Source organism: Etheostoma spectabile, chromosome 8 (genome assembly GCF_008692095.1).
Source record: "Etheostoma spectabile isolate EspeVRDwgs_2016 chromosome 8, UIUC_Espe_1.0, whole genome shotgun sequence".
Classification (NCBI taxonomy): Eukaryota; Metazoa; Chordata; class Actinopteri; order Perciformes; family Percidae; genus Etheostoma; species Etheostoma spectabile.
Genome location: NC_045740.1, coordinates 25,006,083 through 25,028,298, shown reverse-complemented (window position 1 = coordinate 25,028,298; position 22,216 = coordinate 25,006,083). Strand labels below are relative to the sequence as shown.

Here is a 22,216-nt window from a genome sequence, read left to right as displayed (position 1 = left end):
GTTTGCCACCAGCCCACCTGGAGACACACCAAACATGTGGAAAAGGTCTCTTGTCAATGAAACCAAATGGAACTTTTTGGCCACAATGCAAAACGTATGTTGGCGTAAAAGCAACACAGCTCATCACCCTCAACACACCATCCCCACTGTCAAACATGGTGGGGGCAGCATCCTGGTTTGGGCCTGCTTTTCTTCAGCAGGGACAGGAAGGTTAAAATTGAGGGGAAGATGGATGCAGCCAAATACAGGACCGTTCTGGATGAAAACCTGTTGGAGTCTGCAAAAGACCTGAGACTGGGACGGAGATTTATCTTCCAACAAGACAATGATCCAAAACATACAGCAAAATCTACAAAGGAATGGTTCCCAAATAAACGTATCCAGGTGTTAGAATGGCCAAGTCAAAGTCCAGACCTGAATCCAGTCGAGAATCTGTGGAAAGAACTGAAACTGCTGTTCACAAACGCTCTCCATCCAACCTCACTGAGCTCCAGCTGTTTTGCAAGGAAGAATGGGCAAGAATTTCAGTCTCTCGATGTCTAAAACTGATAGAGACATACCCCAAGCGACTTGCAGCTGGAATCGCAGCAAAAGGTGGCTCTACAAAGTATTAACGCAAGGGGGCCCAATAATTTTGCACACACCACTTTTCAGTTTTTTATTTGCTAAAAAAGTTTAAAATATCCAATAGATTTTGTTCCACTTCACAATTGTGTCCCACTTGTTGGTGATTCTTCACAAAAAATAAAATTTTATATCTTTATGTTTGAAGCCTGACGTGTCAAAAGGTTGAAAAGTTCAAGGGGGCCGAATACTTTCGCAAGGCACTGTACACACAGCACTTTACTATAAACAAGCTTGATGTCAAAATGTAGATAAAACTTCAGGGTTTCCCTTGGGATGACGAGTCGGCTTACAGGATAAAGATGGACAGTGGAAACAAAACTAAATCTAAAGAAACAAAGACATTTGAAGTTGCATCTGCATGAACAGTTCTATAGAGCAAGCAGAACATGTTCACACACAGGCAATGCATTTTTCATAGACACTTGTCATACTGTGTAGCAGAAAGGCAAGTCTATTTGCGTAGCATATTTAATACACAGGCAAATTTAAAAGTGATCAACATTAAAAAGGGAAAACAGCAAAAACATTACAATGGGGTAAAAAAGGATTTCTCAAGGAAATTAAAAAATTAAGAGCAGAACTGTAAATACAGGACAGGTAAAGATAATGCACAGGTGTTACTAATAGTGATGGCTCTGTTCTATTTAAGTGGAAGGTAACTAAGTGCATTTACTCAAATACTGTACTTTAAAGGTACTTGTACTCTACATTAGAATTTCCCTTTCAAGCTACTTTTAGTCCACTTCATTTAAAAGAAAGCTACACTTTTTAACCCGCTATAGGCAAACTGACAGCTAAAATTAGCTATAGCTATAATTATTACAGCTGATTAAGATTGTACATACAAATCATATGATCAGCCATAAAATATGGTGGGCTGTTATAAATCGAGATACCCACTCCTTTCCAAAGAGCTGGAAACACTTAAATGATGGTTACATGTGAAAGCAGCAGTATTACATAACTATATTACAACAAACATAATTTAGCAGCATAAAAGGGACAATTCTGCATATTGAGTACTTCTACTTTGGATACTTATTACTAAATATTGCTGATAATACTCATGTACCGGTAATTCATAACTTTGTCTATTTCACAGATACTTTACTAAAGTAAAAGCTAAGAAATCCTACAATATTTTCACCACAAAAGCAGAGTTAATGAAATGATTTACAGGAAAACAAAAAAATTAGTATGACGAATTAATTTGCATTAAACCACACACACACACACACACACACACACACACACACACACACACACACACTCATCATCATCATCAACATTGCTAACGCCCCTCAGTGGAGGCCGCTGATTGGTCAGCTCTGTGCCCCCCCCCCTCTTCCGTCTTGCGGAGCTCGCTCGCTGTTTTCCAACAGCGAGCCAGTATCATAATTTACCGAGTGTCTGTCTGGGCCCGCGGACGGACGCTGTTCAGCCGGGTTAAATACTGACGCTCCAGCTTCGGGAGAAACGCTTGTTGTTTTTTGCGGCCACATTCTGAATGTTTGTAAAGCGAAAGCCTGCCCCTTCCCCCGCCTCCAGGCAAACGACAGGAGGGCAGAGACAGGAAAACAGCCAGCCGAGCGAATAGTTTTGTTTTGAACAGGCATTGTAGTGAGAGCTAACTTTTGTGGAGCTCAGAAAGGCTTAGCTAACCACTAGCTTCAAATAAAACAGCGCGACGAAAGCCATTAAGGCGCTTCTTGTGGACCTGATAACGTCAGCTTGACAAATATGGTGATTTTGTCATCCGCAATAAGACCTCTCGCTACCAAGCTAAACCGACAGCTCGTCAGACATGCCAAGAGTCAACGGATAACGCCAGTCAGGAGATGCAACCTCACTGCCTGCTCAAGCAAATATGTGCTGTCGCAGAGTAAGTACTTGTGTTGTAGCTGTAAGTTACACAATGTGTATTGTTTTACCAGCGTGTCGACACGGCAGCTCCTTATCATCCAGCTTCAAAGGGAACATTGTGAGCTCAATGAAACCCTAAACCAACCACTGCCGCGCTGATACACACACTGCCACTGTTGGCGAGAGTTTCTGGGGTTAAATGTTTACTTCGAAGACGTAAAAAGGCTTTAAGGCCTATCATTGTGGGTCACACACATAGACGGTTAATACAAAATGTACAGTCTATGGTCACACAGCATCAATGGTTACTTTTGTTGTCATCCATGTGAATGGAAAGCAACGGCCTGGATTTTCCTTATTACTGGATTTGGATCCAACACACTCTGTTGACTAACATTTGTTTGAGACAGACTCTGGCTCCGGGTTTTCCGAACAGGTATTGAGATCACGAACCTTTTGAAGCCCTTTTACCTACATACGGGCCTTTAAGTCAAGTCACTAGTTAAGTGTTAGGGAGGCTGGTTTCAAATGCACACAGAACATTTAGAGCCTGTTGTTAGAGCCAAAGTGGCCTTCTGAAAACAAACCACCCACTTATTACTCTATGCCATCACATCTCCACATGTCCTTATTGAGGTTAAGTAATGATAAAAATGTTAGGCCTTTGGTGTTAGTGATCTCCCTTAACTTGGATGTGCCACTGAACATTCGAGACACCCAACCATGTCTTGTATGCCATCTCATGACAACTGAAACCTCAGTCAACAGGCAAAAAAAAAAAAGTTTTTATAAGTGAAAAATAGGCCAGTGAAGCAGAGCTTTCAACCGTGATAATAAACAAGGTTCATAATTAACTATAACAAGCTTGTTGTACTAGGCACTGACTGTCCAAAGTTTTTCATAGAAAATGTTTGGTTTGGCTTTAAAGTGGTCCATTGGTCTTCCCTTTGTCCATTGCCCTTGCCTTGTCAAGCTATTTAAAAAAAGAAAAGAAAAAAGAGACATTTTCTGCTTTCCCCACTCCTCAGGTAAAAACATCTGACTCCCAGGAAATTGATACAGTCTGTGCATCCCTAAAGTATGGAGGCATGATGTCGTCATTTCAACATGCGGTCAACAGTCCCAATATTTGTTAAAGTCAAAAAGCGTATCAAAATACCATTTTTAAAGTAAAAATATTGTGAATACATCTTTGTTTGGTCCAGATCCTCGCAAAAATCTCACTATAATAAGTAGGGGTGTGCATCTCTCCCCTTTTATAAGGCGATCCACTGCATATCTAAATGCACGAACTACGATATGGTTCAGGAACAACACATTTTATAATGAAACAATTCAGTTTGATTCCATGTTAAAATCGACATGTTTCGATGTGATACGATTCAATCTGATAGATACAATTAATTTTTGTTTAATGTGAATGTTAATTTCCCAATATAAATTAAAATAAGCTAATTCTAACAAGGTAGCATTTCCTACCTTCAAAAAATCTATACATTTTGTAAAATGGGCCTGGTAATAGTAAAGCAAATAGTATCACATCAACTTAATTAGCTAGCCACATAACCACATAACCAAAAAACGTCCACATCATCTCAATATTAAATGAAACCGCCTCCTTGTTGCTGTAACATTAGAACAGTAATTTAAACATGGTTCACATTACACACCCATTGTGAGCACTCCAATAATAGTCATATGTGAGTACGTATATGAACAAAATTTCATACTGTCGTGAGCGTAAGCATGCGGCTAGCAGTCTTTTATGCTAGAACTAGAACAGTGTCCGTTCAAAATAGGCCTGTTTGCTGCTTAAAGCTTTCTCCAGAACCATTGTACCCCAAAATTACCTACAGACGGACCCCGAAACGCCACACTATAGGTCCAATAGCCTACTACTGACTAACTGTGTACTCCTACTTCAAAGAAAAACATTATACTACCACATTTACCAGACAGACGTGGCAGATTTAGAATTTACTCACAACATTTCACAATTAAAATGTGGAGTAATCTCAGACATTTGCCTTATGAACTGATGGTGGTGCGTGGTGCCAATCCGGCCCGTAATGAGAGCAATCGGCAAATATCTGCGTTTTATCAACCACCAGAACTGGATCGAGTACAGTGTCGGACTCACAGAGACTGATTTGGTTAAGAATAATATGGGCGCTTTAATAATGTTTTTTTAATCCTCCGTGTCCTCTGTGGCTACTAGTTACTGCGTTGAGGAGGGGTGGGGGTGGTGCATGATCGCATAAGGCTTGTGTCATGTGGATGCACTGAGAGTTTGTTGTTGTCATTACTTAGAATTCCTCATGGGGGAGTAGAGCTGGTCAATAATCCAGTATGATCCTTTATCACCTTTCGAAGGACTCCTATTGTGATGAAATCATACAAGGAACAGCTAAACAAAAAACTACCAATACAAGACAAATAAAGCTGTTTTTTTTTGTAATTGATTTTCTTCAACAATATTAAGTTTTTTTCCTTATAACTTTAAAGCTATAGTGCACAGTTTCTGTCCCCGTCATAGGGTTGGGTGAAATACAATAGAGAAAATCAGATATCACAACATTCTTGACCAAATGCATAGATAGTTATTGTGACAATATTGTAGGCTTGACAACTGGTGCGTTCACAAAATATTTTTTACATTGAGATTTAGGATAAATCACCGGTTTTAAGTAAAATTATAGTATATATTTTTTTAGCTACAAAACTGACCATGTTAGACATAGGTCAACTGGGGTAAAAAAAGGCATTTTCTGACCAGTTGGAAGAACGCCACCTACTGTACCATAGGTAGAGTTACACCCGTAATTCTTCCCATTCTTCCCTGCTCATGTAAATGGAGAGAACTGGCAGTAACCAGGGTAACTCCCTGGTTACTGCTGTGCATGTTAACACACTGTGTATTTAAATTCACACCCGTCTGTTAGTAGCCCCGTGGCCGCCTCCTCTCCCTGCTTGACATGCAGTAAGCTTTACTGTACATCTACGTCAATGGCTTTCACAAGTTCACCTGGAACTCCCAAAATGCAATTAAGTCTGTTTCTGTCTCCCATTGGTTTTCACATAGAGCCTAACATTAGCAACAATAGCTGACATTAACTATCTTTTACCAGCCCGGCCCTATGTGAAAAAACGAAAGCAGAGAGAAACAGACTGAACTTGATATACCTGCTGTCTGGGAGTTCCGGGTGAACTCATGGAAGACAATACAGTATACAAGCTGCGTGGTGATGCCAGGCTTCGGAGCAATGGGCTGACGGTCCAAATTACATGTCAGTCATGATCCCCTCCCCTCAAAACCCTCAAAACCCTCATTCAGAAATCCTTTAGAATTCAAAAATGATCAGAGTTACTGCAAATGGACTCCAAATCTGAGGGAAACGAGCCTAAAGTTGCCAGTGTCTGAGAAATCCTTCTAGTTATTTAAAGACTAGACAGATCTCCAGGCAAACAAAAGAATAGTTGCTCACTTTGATCATCTGACAACCTTAAAATTAACTTAACTTAAAACACATATAATCAAAGGCCTCATGGATTACTTAATCCAAAATGTTTCCCACACCAGTTACCTAGCCTGCCTGTCTTTGGTCTATGGGAGGATAGTGGTGTATGAAAATAAACAATACATGACACTGTTGTGACATGGTAGTGCAGACTTTTTAATTAGGTCCACACTTTCACCTGCTGTGAAGAAATAATTGGAAACCAGTGGCTGCCTGGCTGGAATGTAGGAAAAACATATTTAAAAATTCAAAACACGTTAAAGGCTTTGGAAAACAAGTAAGTAATGTAAATTACTCCTCATCACCCAAAATGAAAGCCTTGTCTTATGCTTAACTAACTAGCGCAACACATCTACGTCAACATCTTCACGGTTGACAATTACCCAGTGAGTGAGCATTAATGGCTTTGAAAGCACTTTTTGTGTGTCCGTGCAATAACAGAGTCAGGCAGCCAACTACCCCAGGAGGAGCCACTGAAATCTGGCGTAGATGCAGGTCATCTCCCAGCCAGACCTGTTCAGCTTGGCTCTCAGTGGAAACTTTAAGCCCGGAGCTGGATGAAAGGAGACGAAAATGAACTGGGCTACTTTAGTGTCCTTTGACAACAACACTGGAAATATATTTTTTGTGTAGATCTTGATCAGGGAGGGAAACACTGTTTTAAACTGAGCTTTTTTGATTTATATGTAGAACATTTGACAAGTGGAGTTAATGTTTTTTGGATGGATTTTAAAGGGTAAAGGAAAATAAGGGAGGTAGGAAAAATGAGCAGAGTTTCGGGTAATTAGAAGTCATGTCCGTTGACAGACTTTGGCCCGAACTGACGGTCTGACCGGCCAGAGGTCCTGCTCTGATTCCCCTGCTGTGGAGCAGAGCTGGGGGCGTGCCAAGACATTCCACGTTGTGCTTTCGATACAGCCAGCCCACTTCTTCTTATTTTGTAAAAAAAAACTAAGAGGACTAAAAGGAAGTATTTCCTCACTTGCTCCTTTTTCATTCAATTCCTTTAAACTGCTCAAGGAAGAAGGACTGTGTGCCTATCTAGCACTGACACGGTGTAGTCTTTGTATTTATTTAATCAGGCAACTTAGATCTTTTGTGCTTCAGAATGGACTGTCTTAAAATGCAGAAAGCTGCTGAGCACAACATGAAAAGTAGGTGTCAGCATTTTTATTTTCAGTTTCTCTTTACCTTTTCATGAACAGAAGAGACTGTAAGTTCTGGCTGTTTTACATGTCATATTTCTGTGACTTTCCTCTGTCATGAACTTCTTCTTCTCTTCCTCCCTTCTCTCCTCCAGTGCATCCCATGTGGCAGGGACCCCTCGCGGTACCAGGAGGTGAGCGTCAGTCCCCGATCGACATCGCTGTGCGAAAGAGCGTCTTTGATTCGGAGCTGAAGCCTCTGGTCACAGATTACGACCCGCACACCTGCCAACAGATCTGGAACAACGGCTACTCCTTTCTGGTCGAGTATGATGACACTACAGACAAGTCCAGTAAGTCCTCTTTTTCCTGTCTTCTATTTCTGTATTTCTTTTAAAAAGAACAGTTTGTTCCGTTTAAGTTAATCTAATTTAAGCACTTTCCCTTTAAATCTGTATAGACTGAAAGGAGATCTCGGCAGGGGAATGCAATATTTTGATATACACAAGAGGTTTATATCCTTCCTCGCCTCCCTTAAAGAGCCCCCTGTCTGTAGCAAAATCCTGTAATCAATGCTACACTTAAAGCTGCTGAAACGTTACGTGGATCTGGTGACTGTCATGTGACTCACGTGTCTGTCCTGACCGCAACAACTACTACATATTCATATAGTCTGTCTTTAAAGTATTGGTCATTTTGGTATAATTGCTGGGCTACACCAAAATCCACTATATAACTTTCCAAACCATCAAAACTAATTACAAATGTTATAAAGCTGCAAAATAAACCACTTCATACGTGTCACATGCCCTCAGTCTTTGTATTATGAGCTTAGCCTGGCACTGAGAGAACAGAAACAGGTTGAAATGTTGAGACCCATATTTTATCACCAGTAATATAAACAATGGAGGGATCTAGGCCTGACTGCAGGTACTTTAATTACAGATTCAGTCTTCAAATGGGTGTTTTTGACTACAGCATAATACAGGCATGATAAAAAGTCATTGCTGGAAAGGTGATTGTCTGTGCAATATTTCCTGGATGTTTCTTGGTCAGTGTTAGTGCCTGAACAACCCGTCTTTAGCTGACGCCCTTGTGTGGTATAACTTCCTCTTTTTGGTGGAGGAAACCAGTACTAGACGGTGATATGATCTGATTCTTTTGGAGGACGAGCATTTCATTCTTTTAAAAGGATTGGAGATCTGTAAAGTCAAAGTATGGTACACTGATCTATATGTCCTTTTACTTGTGCGGTCAGCGCTGAAAGGGGGCCCCCTGCAAGACAGATTCAGGTTGTGCCAGTTCCACTTCCACTGGGGTGAGAGCAACGCCTGGGGGTCAGAGCACACCGTGGACAGGAGGCTGTTCCCTGCAGAGGTACCGGGCTATGACATGCATACACTAGCACACAGCAGGTGGTGAGCATAAAACTTAAATCGTTCCTGCAGGGACTTTGATATGCTGCACATTTCTGTAATATTATCAAGAACATAAAATGAGGTTGAAAAGAAAATTTGCTGTGAAACACATTGATTAAAAAAAAAAAAAATTGGGATATCTCTCCATCTTCATATTATTATTTATTAAATACCCTTTAGGCAATGCTTTTATTTGCCTCACAATATTATGAGCATGTAGAGGGGGTGTACACAAAAAACACTTCACATTATATTACAGTTCTATGGGACATCGCGCAAACATCCAGCCAAAGCCACTCTGATGCAGTGATACATTTAAAGTGGACATATTATGCTTTTCCATATTTTCTGTGATATCTACAATGTTATAATGTCAGATTTTCATGTCGAACGTGGCAAAAACATCATAGCTGTAATCTTGGCGGTCAATGCTGGTCATTCATCCTCAAGTTCTGGTCCCTCTACTGCTGGGACATGTCCGGTTGTGTAATATTTGGTTTAGAAGCCTTTTATTTTTTTTATATTTTTCACGGTATAAAGTCCTACTATTATACTCTGTTGCAGTAGCTCCAGCTTCAACTAGTGGACAACAGTGAAGGCTGAGGAGCAAAGACACAGATTCCAGGAAATACTCTGGCCAATCAGAGCAGACTGGGCTTTTTCGGGAGGCGGGCTTAAAGAGACAGGCGCTCCTACAGAGCATTCCATACAGAGGGTGAATACAGGTGCAGCAGCCATGGGCAGCATGAGAAAAACATTAAAGCATGTAAACATGTTCTAGTTCAAACACAAAATACAAATATCCTGAAAATTCTATGTTGCCCTTTAAAGAATTTTAAGTTTTAAGCCTTGCTGAAGGGCACCTGGCAGTGCCCAGGAGGTGAAGTGGCATCTCTCTAGGGGCGGCTGTGGCTCAGTGGTAGAGCGGTTGCCTGCCAATCGGAGAGGTTGGTGGTTCGATCCCCGCCCCTGCAGTCATTGTCGAAGTGTCCTTGGCAAGACATTGAACCCCGAGTTGCCCCCGGTGCTGCGCATCGGAGGGTGAGTGTGTATGAATGTAATATGATGAGCAGGTGGCACCTTGTACGGCAGCCCCCGGCACAGTGTATGAATGTGTGTGAATGGTGAATGTATCCTGTAGATGTAAAAGCGTGTGGCAGTTGTTAAGACTGGAAAAGCGCTATATAAATACAGCACATTTACATTTACATCTAGCTACTAATCCACACTCCGTACTTTGGTCCATACGGGGACTTGAATCAACGACCCTCCTGTTCCCAACCCAGCTCCCTACGGACTGAGCTGCTGCCACCCTGTGCAAAAGAAAATGCCTCTGCACTCAATTAGATAGACCTACAACCAATCCGAGCAACAAATTATGTGACTTGTGTTGAACTTTTGCTGAATCTTGTAGGAAGGACAACAAAAACATCTTTTCGATCAGCAAGTGCCCTGATTGCGGTTCTCTGTTCCTCTTTTAAATTAATGAGCTGTCTATAACAGACACAATGGCGGAATCGACACATCTCGGTTCTCCAGCGGCAGCCATCTTTGTTGTAAACATATTCAACCCAAGCGCTCTTTGGTGACGTGGTTGGTTACGTTACTCTTGATCTTCTGTCCATCATCGTATAAAGCCCGCCCTGACAATTTGATTGGTCTGAACAGCTCTGGCTCGAGCTTAGTTGCTCCACAACTAAGTTCGGCTGGGACTCAGGCTAGTAGTCAATACCAATACCAGTGAAATTCCACGATTCATGAGCCATGCATCCGTCCATTCATTTTCATCCGCTTGATCGGTGTTCGGGTTGCGGGTGCAGCAAGTGAAGTAATGCGTTCCTCCCCCCAGCTACGATTTCCAGCTGCTCCTGGAGGATCCCAAGCCGTTCCCAGGCCAGATGAGATATGTAATCCCTTTTTAGCGTGTTCTGGGTCCACACCAGGGTCTCTAACCTAACTGGACATCCAATGGGAGGCGCCCAGGAGACATTCTTACCAAATGCCTAAACCACCTAAGCTGGATCCTTTCAAAGCAATGGAGAAACGGCTCTACTCCGAGTTCCCCCCAGATGTTTGAGCTCCTCACCCTATCTCTAAGGCTGAGCCCAAAGCAATGTCATAGTGTGTGCTACATGGGAACAACATGGTGCTAAGCAATAGCTTTATTTATTTTTGAAGCAATTGTAGGTAAATGTCTAGACTGACAGTATTAATGTAGCATGTTAAGTACAGAGGTGCTCCAGTCACATGTATGGCAGTGTGTATGACCATTTGACCAGGCTGTTGACTATAAAAAGCCAGATATGTAATGCTAAAGAAAGTAGATAATGAAAAGATACAGAGACTAAAATTACAGATAGTTCTCTGTAATTACTTTCCACTTGGCCAAATGATCTGATAAGGTTTAAAAGAAGAAAGGAGACATGGAGGAAAATAAATGTAACACTGCACTGTTTAAACATTGCAAATGTTGACTTACTTGGCAGTCCCGAGTATGTTCTATCCATGTGTTCATGTGAAATGCCTCAAAAAATACTGAGAATACTGTATCAAAGACATCAAGTTTGGAGGACAGGCTTTATGATGCTGTGTCTATATTCTGCTGCTTGTTAAGCTGGTATCAAGCATGCTGCCAGGGTCTTGATCCAGCAAAATTGTTCTTCATTTTACTCTATATCAGTATAGCTAAAGTCAAAGATAGGCAGTGTTTTGGTTCTTAGCGGGTGGGACTTGAATATGATACGGTTTGTCCAACCTTACGTTGGACCCCAGAACGTCTATTTTCATGTTGTTCCATTAATTTATATAACACTTATGTTACAACAGGTGTGTGTGTCTGTCTGTCTGTGTCTGTGTGCGCATGTCTTCTGCCAAGTTCTTGTTGGGAATGTGTCCATGTCATTGTTGTCGTCCCTCAGCAGTCTGTGGTATGTGCGGACAGTCAAGTTACAGTCCTGACTGACAACTTTGTGCCATCTTTGTTGCTGTCACTGACAACGTGCAAATTATGGTTTGCTGTGGTTATATCTAATTTTGTTAACTGGCATGTATTGTCCATACCTGATCATAGAAATGACTTACTTTAAATGCATACTGTATGTTAAGTTGAATTTTTAACCACAGTTGACTTTCACTTGTAGTTTTAAATATGCTATCCTATTAGCATAGGATACTCCGACCATCCTTTTATGAAAGGAAAAGAGATAATGCCGTCCCACAATTCCTTGCAGCAGCAGCATTTAACGAGATGCACCATCATTCAGCTGTTGATTATCAGAATATTATGGTCTGGGTCTCTAAATCTGAATTTTTCTTTATTTGAGTGGGCGGTGGACGATTTAAACGTACAAGTTGGTTTGGATGGTGTCAGAGCTGATCCGCGCTTCACCAATACATATATAATTCATCTTACGTTTCAAACATGTTGAATGAAAAACATTATACATCCCGTTTCTTGAAAGACAAGACATTTCACTCCCTCTCTACCAGTCCCTGTAGGCTGTGTTGCTTTATAAATGACGTAGTGTAGTGATATGCGAGTGTTGTCTTTAACCATTTACTTTAATGATAAGAAAGGCCGCTGTCTGTAATTGTTAACGTTTCCATGCATGCAGTAATATGGGAAATTGAAGCAGCTAAACTAAAAACTGTAGTTAGAAACTTGACCGTGGAAGCAGAACTAAACTTTCAGCTTCTGTAAATAATCAATGAGCTTGTGTTGCTGACTGCTCTTCCTCATCCTTAAATGCGCACAGCAGCAGCTCTGTTATTGTTATTAATGTTTTCCTCATGATGTTACAGCTACAATGGAAATTATATAAACCAAGTGCTACACATGAATAGACATAAGTAATCCAAGATAAAATGGAAAATAAAACCAGCTTGATAAGTTACAATGCATACACTGAGCCCTTCATAGTAGACATAGAATTAACACGAAACAAGGATACAATGCTGTAATTGAAGCCAAACAAGATCCAAAATAAGATGGTAATAAGTAATATTTTCCATCGCGTTGTCCATGTAAGAACACACAGGCGAAGTCCATCCTCGGAACATTCTAGTTACACCATAGCAGACCCAACATCTGCCTTTGCATAATTACGTAACAGAGTGTAATGGCAGTCGGTTTCTCTTAGTACCATGGTTGGCTTTTCCTAAGTCCTTATGAATTCTCCTTCACCTTTTTTCCATAGAGGTTAAGAAAAAGCGCTTAAGACATTTTTTTTTTTCAATTCAGTTTTATTTATAGTATCAATTCATAACAAGAGTTATAACAACACACACACACACATCATCCTTCATCATCAACATGCTAACGCCCCTCAGTGGGGGCCGCCTGTTGGTCAGCTCTGTGCCCCCCCCCCCTCTCCGTCTTGCGGAGCTCGCTCGCTGTTTACAACAGCGAGCCAGTATCATAATTACCGAGTGTCTGTCGGGCACGCGGACGGGACGCTGTTCAGCCGGGTTAAATACTGAGCTCCAGCTTCGGGAGAAAACGCTTGTGTTTTTTGCGGCCACATTCGAATGTTTGTTAAAGCGAAAGCCTGCCCTTCCCCGCCTCAGGCAAACGACAGGAGGGCAGAGACAGGGGAAAACAGCCCGCCGAGCGAATAGTTTTGTTTTGAACAGGCATTGTAGTGAGAGCTTACTTTGTGGGCTCAGAAAGGGCTTAGCTAACCACTAGCTTCAAATAAAAAACAGCGCGACGAAAGCCATTAAGGCGCTTCTTGTGGACCTGATAACGTCAGCTTGACAAATATGGTGATTTGTCATCCGCAAAAGACCTCTCGTACCAAGCTAAACCGACAGCTCGTCAGACATGCCAGAGTCAACGGATAACGCCAGTCAGGAGATGCAAACTCACTGCTGCTAAAGCACAAATATGTGCTGTCGCAGAGTAAGTACTTGTGTGAGCTGTAAGTTACACAATGTGTATTGTTTACCAGCGTGTCGACACGGCAGCTCCTTATCATCCAGCTTCAAAGGGAAACATGGGAGCTCAATGAAACCTAAACCAACCACTGCCGCGCTGATACACACACTGCCACTGTTGGCGAGAGTTTCTGGGGTTAAATGTTTACTTCGAAGACGTAAAAGAAAAAGCTTTAAGGCCTATCATTGTGGGTCACAACATAGACGGTTAATACAAAATGTAAGTTATGGTCACCAGCATCAATGGTTACTTTTGTTGTCATCCATGGTGAATGGAAAGCAACGGCCTGGATTTTCCTTATATGGATTTGGATCCAACACACTCTGTTGACTAACATTTTTGAGACAGACTGGCTCCGGGTTTTCCGAACAGGTATTGAGATCACGAACCTTTTGAAGCCCTTTTACCTACATACGGGCCTTTAAGTCAAGTCACTAGTTAAGTGTTAGGGAGGCTGGTTTCAAATGACACAGAACATTTAGAGCCTGTTGTTAGAGCCAAAGTGGCCTTCTGAAAACAAACCCACCCACTTATTAACTCTATGCCATCACATTCACATGTCCTTATTGAGGTTAAGTAATGATTAAAAATGAGGCCTTTGGTGTTAGTGATCTCCCTTAACTTGGATGTGCCACTGAACATTCGGACACCCAACCATGTCTTGTATGGACCATCTCATGACAACTGAAACCTCAGTCAACAGGCAAAAAAAAAAAAGTTTTATAAGGAAAATAGGCCAGTGAAGCAGAGCTTTCAACCGTGGATAATAAACAAGGTTCATAATTAACTATAACAAGCTTGTTGTACTAGGCACTGACTGTCCAAAGTTTTCATAGAAAATGTTTGGTTTGGGTTTAAAGTGGTCCATTGGTTTCCCTGTCCATTGCCCTTGCCTGTCAGCTATTAAAAAAAGAAAAGAAAAAAGAGACATTTTTGCTTTCCCCACTCCTCAGGTAAAAACATCTGACTCCCAGGAAATTGATACAGTCTGTGCATCCCTAAAGTATGGAGGCATGATGTCGTCATTTCAACACTGCGGTCAACAGTCCCAATATTTGTTAAAGTCAAAAAGCGTATCACAAATACATTTTTAAAGTAAAATATTGTGAACATCTTTGTTTGGTCCAGATCCTCGCAAAAAAAATCTCACTATATAAGTAGGGGTGTGCATCTCTCCCCTTTAAGGCGATCCACTGATATCTAAATGCAAGAACTACGATATGGTTCAGGAACAACACATTTTATAATGAAACAATCAGTTTGATTCCATGTTAAAATCGACATGTTCGATGTGATACGATTCAATCTGATAGATACAATTAATTTTTGTTAATGTGAATGTTAATTTCCCAAATAAATTAAAATAAGCTAATTTCTACAAGTAGCAATTCCTACCTTCAAAAAAATCTTACATTTGTAAAATGGGCTGGATAGTAAAGCAAATAGTATACATCAACTTAATTAGCTAGCCACATAACACATAACCAAAAAAACGTCCACACATTCTCAATATTAAATGAAAACCGCCTCCTTGTTGCTGTAACATTAGAACAGAATTAAACATGGTTCACATTACACACCATTGTGAGCACTCCAATAAAGTCATATGTGAAGTAGTATATGAACAAAATTTCATACTGTCGTGAGCGTAAGCATGCGGCTAGCAGTCTTTTATGCTAGAACTAGAACAGTGTCCGTTCAAAATAGGCCTGTTTGCTGCTTAAAGCTTTCCAGAACCATTGTACCCCAAAATTACCTACAGACGGACCCCGAAACGCCACACTATAGGTCCAATAGCCTACTACTGACTAACTGTGTACTCTACTTCAAAAGAAAAATATTACTACCACAATACCAGCAGACGTGGCAGATTTAGAATTTACTCACAACATTTCACAATTAAAATGTGGAGTAATCTCAGACATTTGCCTATGAACTGATGGTGGTGCGTGGTGCCAATCCGGCCGTAATGAGAGCAATCGGCAATATCTGCGTTTTATCAACCACCAGAACTGGATCGAGTACAGTGGCGGACTCACAGAGACTGATTTGGTTAAGAATATATGGGCGCTTTAAAATGTTTTTTTAATCCTCCGTGTCCTTGTGGCTACTAGTTACTGCGTTGAGGAGGGGGTGGGGTGGTGCATGATCGCCTAAGGCTTGTGTCATGTGGAGCACTGAGAGTTTGTTGTTGTCATTACTTAGAATTCCTCATGGGGAGTAGAGCTGGTCAATAATCCAGTAGATCCTTTATACCTTCGAAGGACTCCTATTGTGATGAATCATACAAGGAACAGCTAAACAAAAAACTACCAATACAAGACAAAATAAAGCTGTTTTTTTTTGTAATTGATTTCTTCAACAATATAAGTTTTTTCTTATAACTTTAAAGCTATAGTGCACAGTTTCTGTCCCCGTCATAGGGTTGGGTGGAATACAATAGAGAAAATCGATATCACAACATTCTTGACCAAATGCATAGTATGTTATTGTGACAATATTGTAGGCTTGACAACTGGTGCGTTCCCAAATATTTTTTCATTGAGTTAGGATAAATCACCGGTTTTAGTAAAATTTAGTATTATTTTTTTTTAGCTACACAAACTGACCATGTTAGACATAGGTCAACTGGGGTAAAAAAAGGCATTTTCTGACCAGTTGAAGAACGCCACACTACTGTACCATAGGTAGAGTTACACCCGTAATTTTCCCCTCTTCCCTGCTCATGTAAATGGAGAGACGAACGCAGTAACCAGGGTAACTCCCTGGTTACTGCTGTGCATGTTAACACATGGTATTTAAATTCACACCGTCTGTTAGTAGCCCCGTGGCCGCCTCTCTCCTGCTTGACATGCAGTAAGCTTTACTGTACATCTACGTCAATGGTTTCACAAGTTCACCTGGAACTCCAAAATGCAATTAAGTCTGTTTCTGTCTCCATTGGTTTTCACATAGAGCCAACATTAGCAACAATAGCTGACATTAACTATCTTTTACAGCCCGGCCTATGTGAAAAAACGAAAGCAGAGAGAACAGAATGAACTTGATATACCTGCTGTCTGGGAGTTCCGGGTGAACTCATGGAAGACAATACAGTATACAAGCTGCGTGGTGATGCCAGGCTTCGGAGCAATGGGTGACGGTCAAATTACATGTCAGTCATGATCCCCCCCTCAAAACCCTCAAAACCCTCATTCAGAAATCCTTTAGAATTCAAAAATGATCAGGTTACTGCAAATGGACTCCAAATCTGAGGGAAACGAGCCTAAATGCCAGTGTCTGAGAAATCCTTCTAGTTATTTAAAGACTAGACAGATCTCCAGGCAAACAAAAGAATAGTTGTCACTTTGATCATCTGACAACCTTAAAATTAACTTAACTTAAACACATATAATCAAAGGCCTCATGGATTACTTAATCCAAAATGTTTCCCACACCAGTTACCTAGCCTGCGTCTTTGGTCTATGGGAGGATAGTGGTGTATGAAAATAAACATACATGACACTGTTGTGACATGGTAGTGCAGACTTTTTTATAGGTCCACACTTTCACCTGCTGTGAAGAAATAATGGAAACCAGGGCTGCCTGGGGGATGTAGGGAAAAACATATTTAAAAATTCAAACACGTTAAAGGCTTTGGAAAACAAGTAAGTAATGTAAATTACTCCTCCCCACAAAATGAAAGCCTGTCTTATGCTTAACTACATAGCGCAACACATCTAAGTCAACATCTTCACGGTTGACAATTACCAGTGAGTGAGCATTAATGGCTTTGAAAGCACTTTTTGTGTGTCCGTGCAATAACAGAGTCAGGCAGCCAACTACCCAGGAGGAGCCACTGAAATCTGGGTAGATGCAGGTCATCTCCCAGCCAGACCTGTTCAGCGTGGCTCTCAGTGGAAACTTTAAGCCGGAGGGATGAAAGGAGACGAAAATGAACTGGGCTACTTTAGTGTCCTTTGACAACAACACTGGAAATATATTTTGTGTAGATCTTGATCAGGGAGGGAAACACTGTTTTAAACTGAGCTTTTTGATTTATATGTAGAACATTTGACAAGGGGAGTTAATGTTTTTTGGATGGATTTTAAAGGGTAAAGGAAAATAAGGGAGGTAGGAAAAATGAGCAGAGTTTCGGGTATTAGAAGTCATGTCCGTTGACAGACTTTGGCCCGAACTGACGGTCTGACCGGCCAGAGGTCCTGCTATTCCCTGCTGTGGAGCAGAGCTGGGGGCGTGCCAAGACATTCACGTTGTGCTTTCGATACAGCCAGCCCACTTCTTCTTATTTTGTAAAAAAAAACTAAGAGGACTAAAAGGAAGTATTTCCTCACTTGCTCTTTTCATTCAATTCCTTTAAACTGCTCAAGGAAGAAGGACTGTGTGCCTATCTAGCACTGACACGGTGTAGTCTTTGAGTTATTTAATCAGGCAACTTAGATCTTTTGTGCTTCAGAATGGACTGTCTTAAAATGCAGAAAGAGCTGAGCACAACATGAAAAGTAGGTGTCAGCATTTTTATTTTCAGTTTCTCTTACCTTTTCATGAACAGAAGAGACTGTAAGTTCTGGCTGTTTACAATGTCATATTTCTGTGACTTTCCTCTGTACTGAACTTTTCTTCTTTCCTTTCTCTCCTCCAGTGCATCCCATGTGGCAGGGACCCCTCGCGGTACCAGGAGGTGAGCGTCAGTCCCCCGATCGACATCGTGTGCGAAAGAGCGTTTGATTCGGAGCTGAAGCCTCTGGTCACAGATTACGACCGCACAACCTGCCAACAGATCTGGAACAACGGCTACCTTCTGGTCGAGTATGATGACACTACAGACAAGTCCAGTAAGTCCTCTTTTTCCTGTCTTCTATTCTGTATTTCTTTTAAAAAGAACAGTTTGTTCCGTTTAAGTTAATCTAATTTAAGCACTTTCCCTTAAATCTGTTAGACTGAAAGGAGATCTCGGCAGGGGAATGCAATATTTTGATATACACAGAGGTTTATATCCTTCCTCGCCTCCCTTAAGAGACCCTGTCTGTAGCAAAATCCTGTAATCATGCTACACTTAAAGCTGCTGAAACGTTACGTGGATTGGGGACGTCATGTGACTCACGTGGTCTGCCTGACCGCAACAACTACTACATATCATATAGTCTGTCTTTAAAGTATTGGTCATTTTGGTATAATTGCTGGGCTACACCAAAATCCACTATATAACTTTCCAAACCATCAAAACTATACAAATGTTATAAAGCTGCAAAATAAACCACTTATCGGTCCCATGCCCTCAGTCTTTGGATTATGAGCTTAGCCTGGCACTGAGAGAACAGAAACAGGTTGAAATGTTGAGACCCATATTTTATCACCAGTAATATAAACAATGGAGGGATCTAGGCCTGACTGCAGGTACTTAATTACAGATTCAGTCTTCAAATGGGTGTTTTGATACAGCAATACAGGCATGATAAAAAGTCATTGCTGGAAAGGTGATTGTCTGTGCAATATTCTGGATGTTTCTTGGTCAGTGGTAGTGCCTGAACAACCGTCTTTAGCTGACGCCCTTGTGTGGTATAACTTCCTCTTTTGGTGGAGGAAACCGTACTAGACGGTTGATATGATCGATTCTTTGGAGGACGAGATTCATTTTTTAAAAGGATTGGAGATCTGTAAAGTCAAAGTATGGTACAATGATTATGTCCTTTTACTTGTGCGGTCAGCGCTGAAAGGGGGCCCCCTGCAAGACAGATTCAGGTTGTGCAGTTCCACTTCCACTGGGGTGAGAGCAACGCCTGGGGGTCAGAGCACACCGTGGACAGGAGGCTGTTCCCTGCAGAGGTACGGGCTATGACATGCATACATAGCACACAGCAGGTGGTGAGCATAAAACTTAAATCGTTCCTGCAGGGACTTTGGATAGTGCACATTTCGTAATATTACAAGAACATAAAATGAGGTTGAAAAGAAAATTGCTGTGAAACACATGATTAAAAAAAAAAAAATTGGGATATCTCTCCATCTTCATATTATTATTTATTAAATACCCTTTAGGCAATGCTTTTATTTGCTCACAATATTATGAGCATGTAGAGGGGTGTACACAAAAAAACTTCACCTTATATTACAGTTCTATGGGACATCGCGCAAACATCAGCCAAAGCCACTCTGATGCAGTGATACATTTAAAGTGGACATATTATGCTTTTCCATATTTTCTGTGATATCTACAATGTTATATGTCAGATTTTCATGTCGAACGTGGCAAAAACATCATAGCTGTAATCTTGGCGGTCAATGCTGGTCATTCATCCTCAAGTTCTGGTCCCTCTACTGCTGGGACATGTCCGGTTGTGTAATATTTGGTTTAGAAGCCTTTTATTTTTTTTATATTTCACGGTTATAAGTCCTACTATTATAATCTGTTGCAGTAGCTCCAGCTTCAAATAGTGGACAACAGTGAAGGCTGAGGAGCAAAGACACAGATTCCGGAATACTCTGGCCAATCAGAGCAGACTGGGCTTTTGGGAGGCGGGCTTAAAGAGGCAGGCGCTCCTACAGAGCATTCCATACAGAGGGTGAATACAGGTGCAGCAGCCATGGGCAGCATGAGAAAAACATTAAAGCATGTAAACATGTTCTAGTTCAAACACAAAATACAAATATCCTGAAAATTCTATGTTGCCTTTAAAGAATTTTAAGTTTTAAGCCTTGCTGAAGGGCACCTGGCAGTGCCCAGGAGGTGAAGTGGCATCTCTCTAGGGGCGGCTGTGGCCAGTGGTAGAGCGGTTGCCTGCCAATGGAGTTGGTGGTTCGATCCCGCCCCCTGCAGTCATTGTCGAAGTGTCCTTGGGAAGACATTGAACCCGAGTTGCCCCCGGTGCTGCGCATCGGAGTGTGAGTGTGTATGAATGTATATCTGATGAGCCGGTGGCACCTTGGGCAGCCCGGCCACAGTGTATGAATGTGTGTGAATGGTGAATGTATCTGTAGATGTAAAAGCGCTTTGAGCAGTTGTTAAGACTGGAAAAGCGCTAATAATACAGCACATTTACATTTACATCTAGCTACTAACCACACTCCGTACTTTGGTCCATACGGGGATACTTGAAACGACCCTCCTGTTCCCCACCCAGCTCCACGGACTGAGCTGCTGCCACCCTGTGCAAAAGAAAATGCCTCTGACCATCAATAGATAGAACTACAACCAATCCGAGCAAAAATTATGTGACTTGTGTTGAACTTTGCTGAATCTTGTAGGAAGGACAACAAAAACATCTTTTCGATCAGCAAGTGCCCTGATTGCGGTTCTCTGTTCCTTTTAAATTAATGAGCTGTCTATAACAGACACAATGGCGGAATCGACACATCTCGGTTCTCCAGCGGCAGCCATCTTTGTGTAAACCATTCAACCCAGCGCTCTTTGGTGACGTGGTTGGTTACGTTACTCTTGATCTTCTGCCATATCGTTATAAAGCCCGCCGCCTGACAATTTGATTGGCTGAACAGCTTGGCTCGAGCTTAGTTGCTCCACAACTAAGTTCCGCTGGGACTCAGGCTAGTAGTCAATACCAATACCAGTGAAATTCACGATTCATGAGCCATGCATCGTCATTCATTTTCATAGCACACACACACACACACACACACACACACACACACACACACACACACACACTAATGTGTTTGTATTCTCTGTGTTCTCAGCTCCACTTGGTCCACTGGAACTCTGACAAGTACAGTTTGTTCGAGGAGGCAGTGATGGAGGAGAATGGACTGGCTGTTATTGGAGTCTTTCTTAAGGTACACTACGCACGTGTACACTTTGAAGTGCCTGCAATATTTACAGAAGGAACATTTATTGATGTACACAGACATGTTTCCGTCTTCCTTGTTGCTTAATGACACGGTACACATGCACATTCTGTCTTGGTTGATGACCTGATTATGAAAAGCAATGCTGTATACATTACGTGGTGTGTGTGTTATGTATGCAGTTTAAACTGAGACTTCAATCCAGATTAATGTCTAATCCTTGTGTAGGTGGGGAAGAGACATGAGGGGCTGCAGAAATTGGTAGATGCTCTGCCTGCTATCAGACACAAGGTTAGTCCATTAACACACACATAAACACCACATTATTATATTTTTTTAGGTCACATGCTGAAATGTACTCAATACTCTAGCAACCAAATATATTGACCCTTAAAAAATCTATTTAAAATCTGGTAATGAATGGTAACAACACACTAAAGGGTAAATTCTGACTCCCTCTGGTGGTTCAGTAAAGACGTTACAGGACTGGTCAGACATTCCTCTCTCCCATGAATATGTAATAGTTTGAGCACAGCTCCCATTACTTAAATTATATAACAAGGTAATTGATCTATCATGGTCTATGCCAGTGATCATCAACTGGCGGCCCGCGGGCCGAATGCGGCCCGCCAACATCGATCCGGCCGCGACTGTTCCAACTTTGAGATCAAAGAGAAAATATGTAGGCCTATTCTACACTATGAAAGCAACTAAAAGCAGCAGCAACTGAGTCTCTTCTCAGTAATCACCACCATTTATGACTCTATTTAGGCTACACCCCAAAATCAAACTACTCTCTCTTGATCAGTTAAAGTTCGAGTAATGACGCCACTTGCGTGGGAGTAGGCAGATTTCAGTGCGGCGATTTTTTCCTCTGGTGCGCCTCTGACTGCTCAGGATGTGAAATCT

At 41.5% G+C, this 22,216-nt stretch overlaps 1 protein-coding gene across 2 annotated transcripts in view; it reads left to right on the top strand.

Annotated features, from left to right (window-relative positions):
• Nucleotides 1-2,006: 2,006 nt before the first annotated feature.
• The window catches only part of ca5a (carbonic anhydrase Va), a 31,237-nt gene continuing 11,027 nt past the window's right edge, over nucleotides 2,007-22,216 (top strand). Inside the window, exons 1-5 of one of the 2 annotated variants that reach the window (XM_032523600.1) lie at nucleotides 2,007-2,509; nucleotides 7,309-7,506; nucleotides 8,412-8,530; nucleotides 21,200-21,295; nucleotides 21,536-21,598. In XM_032523600.1, coding sequence (XP_032379491.1) covers nucleotides 2,368-2,509; nucleotides 7,309-7,506; nucleotides 8,412-8,530; nucleotides 21,200-21,295; nucleotides 21,536-21,598 — 618 coding nt within the window. In that variant the 5' untranslated portion in view covers nucleotides 2,007-2,367. Of the gene's footprint in view, nucleotides 2,510-6,903; nucleotides 7,163-7,308; nucleotides 7,507-8,411; nucleotides 8,531-21,199; nucleotides 21,296-21,535; nucleotides 21,599-22,216 lie in introns of those variants that run through there. The other variant, XM_032523601.1, reaches the window with a different exon arrangement.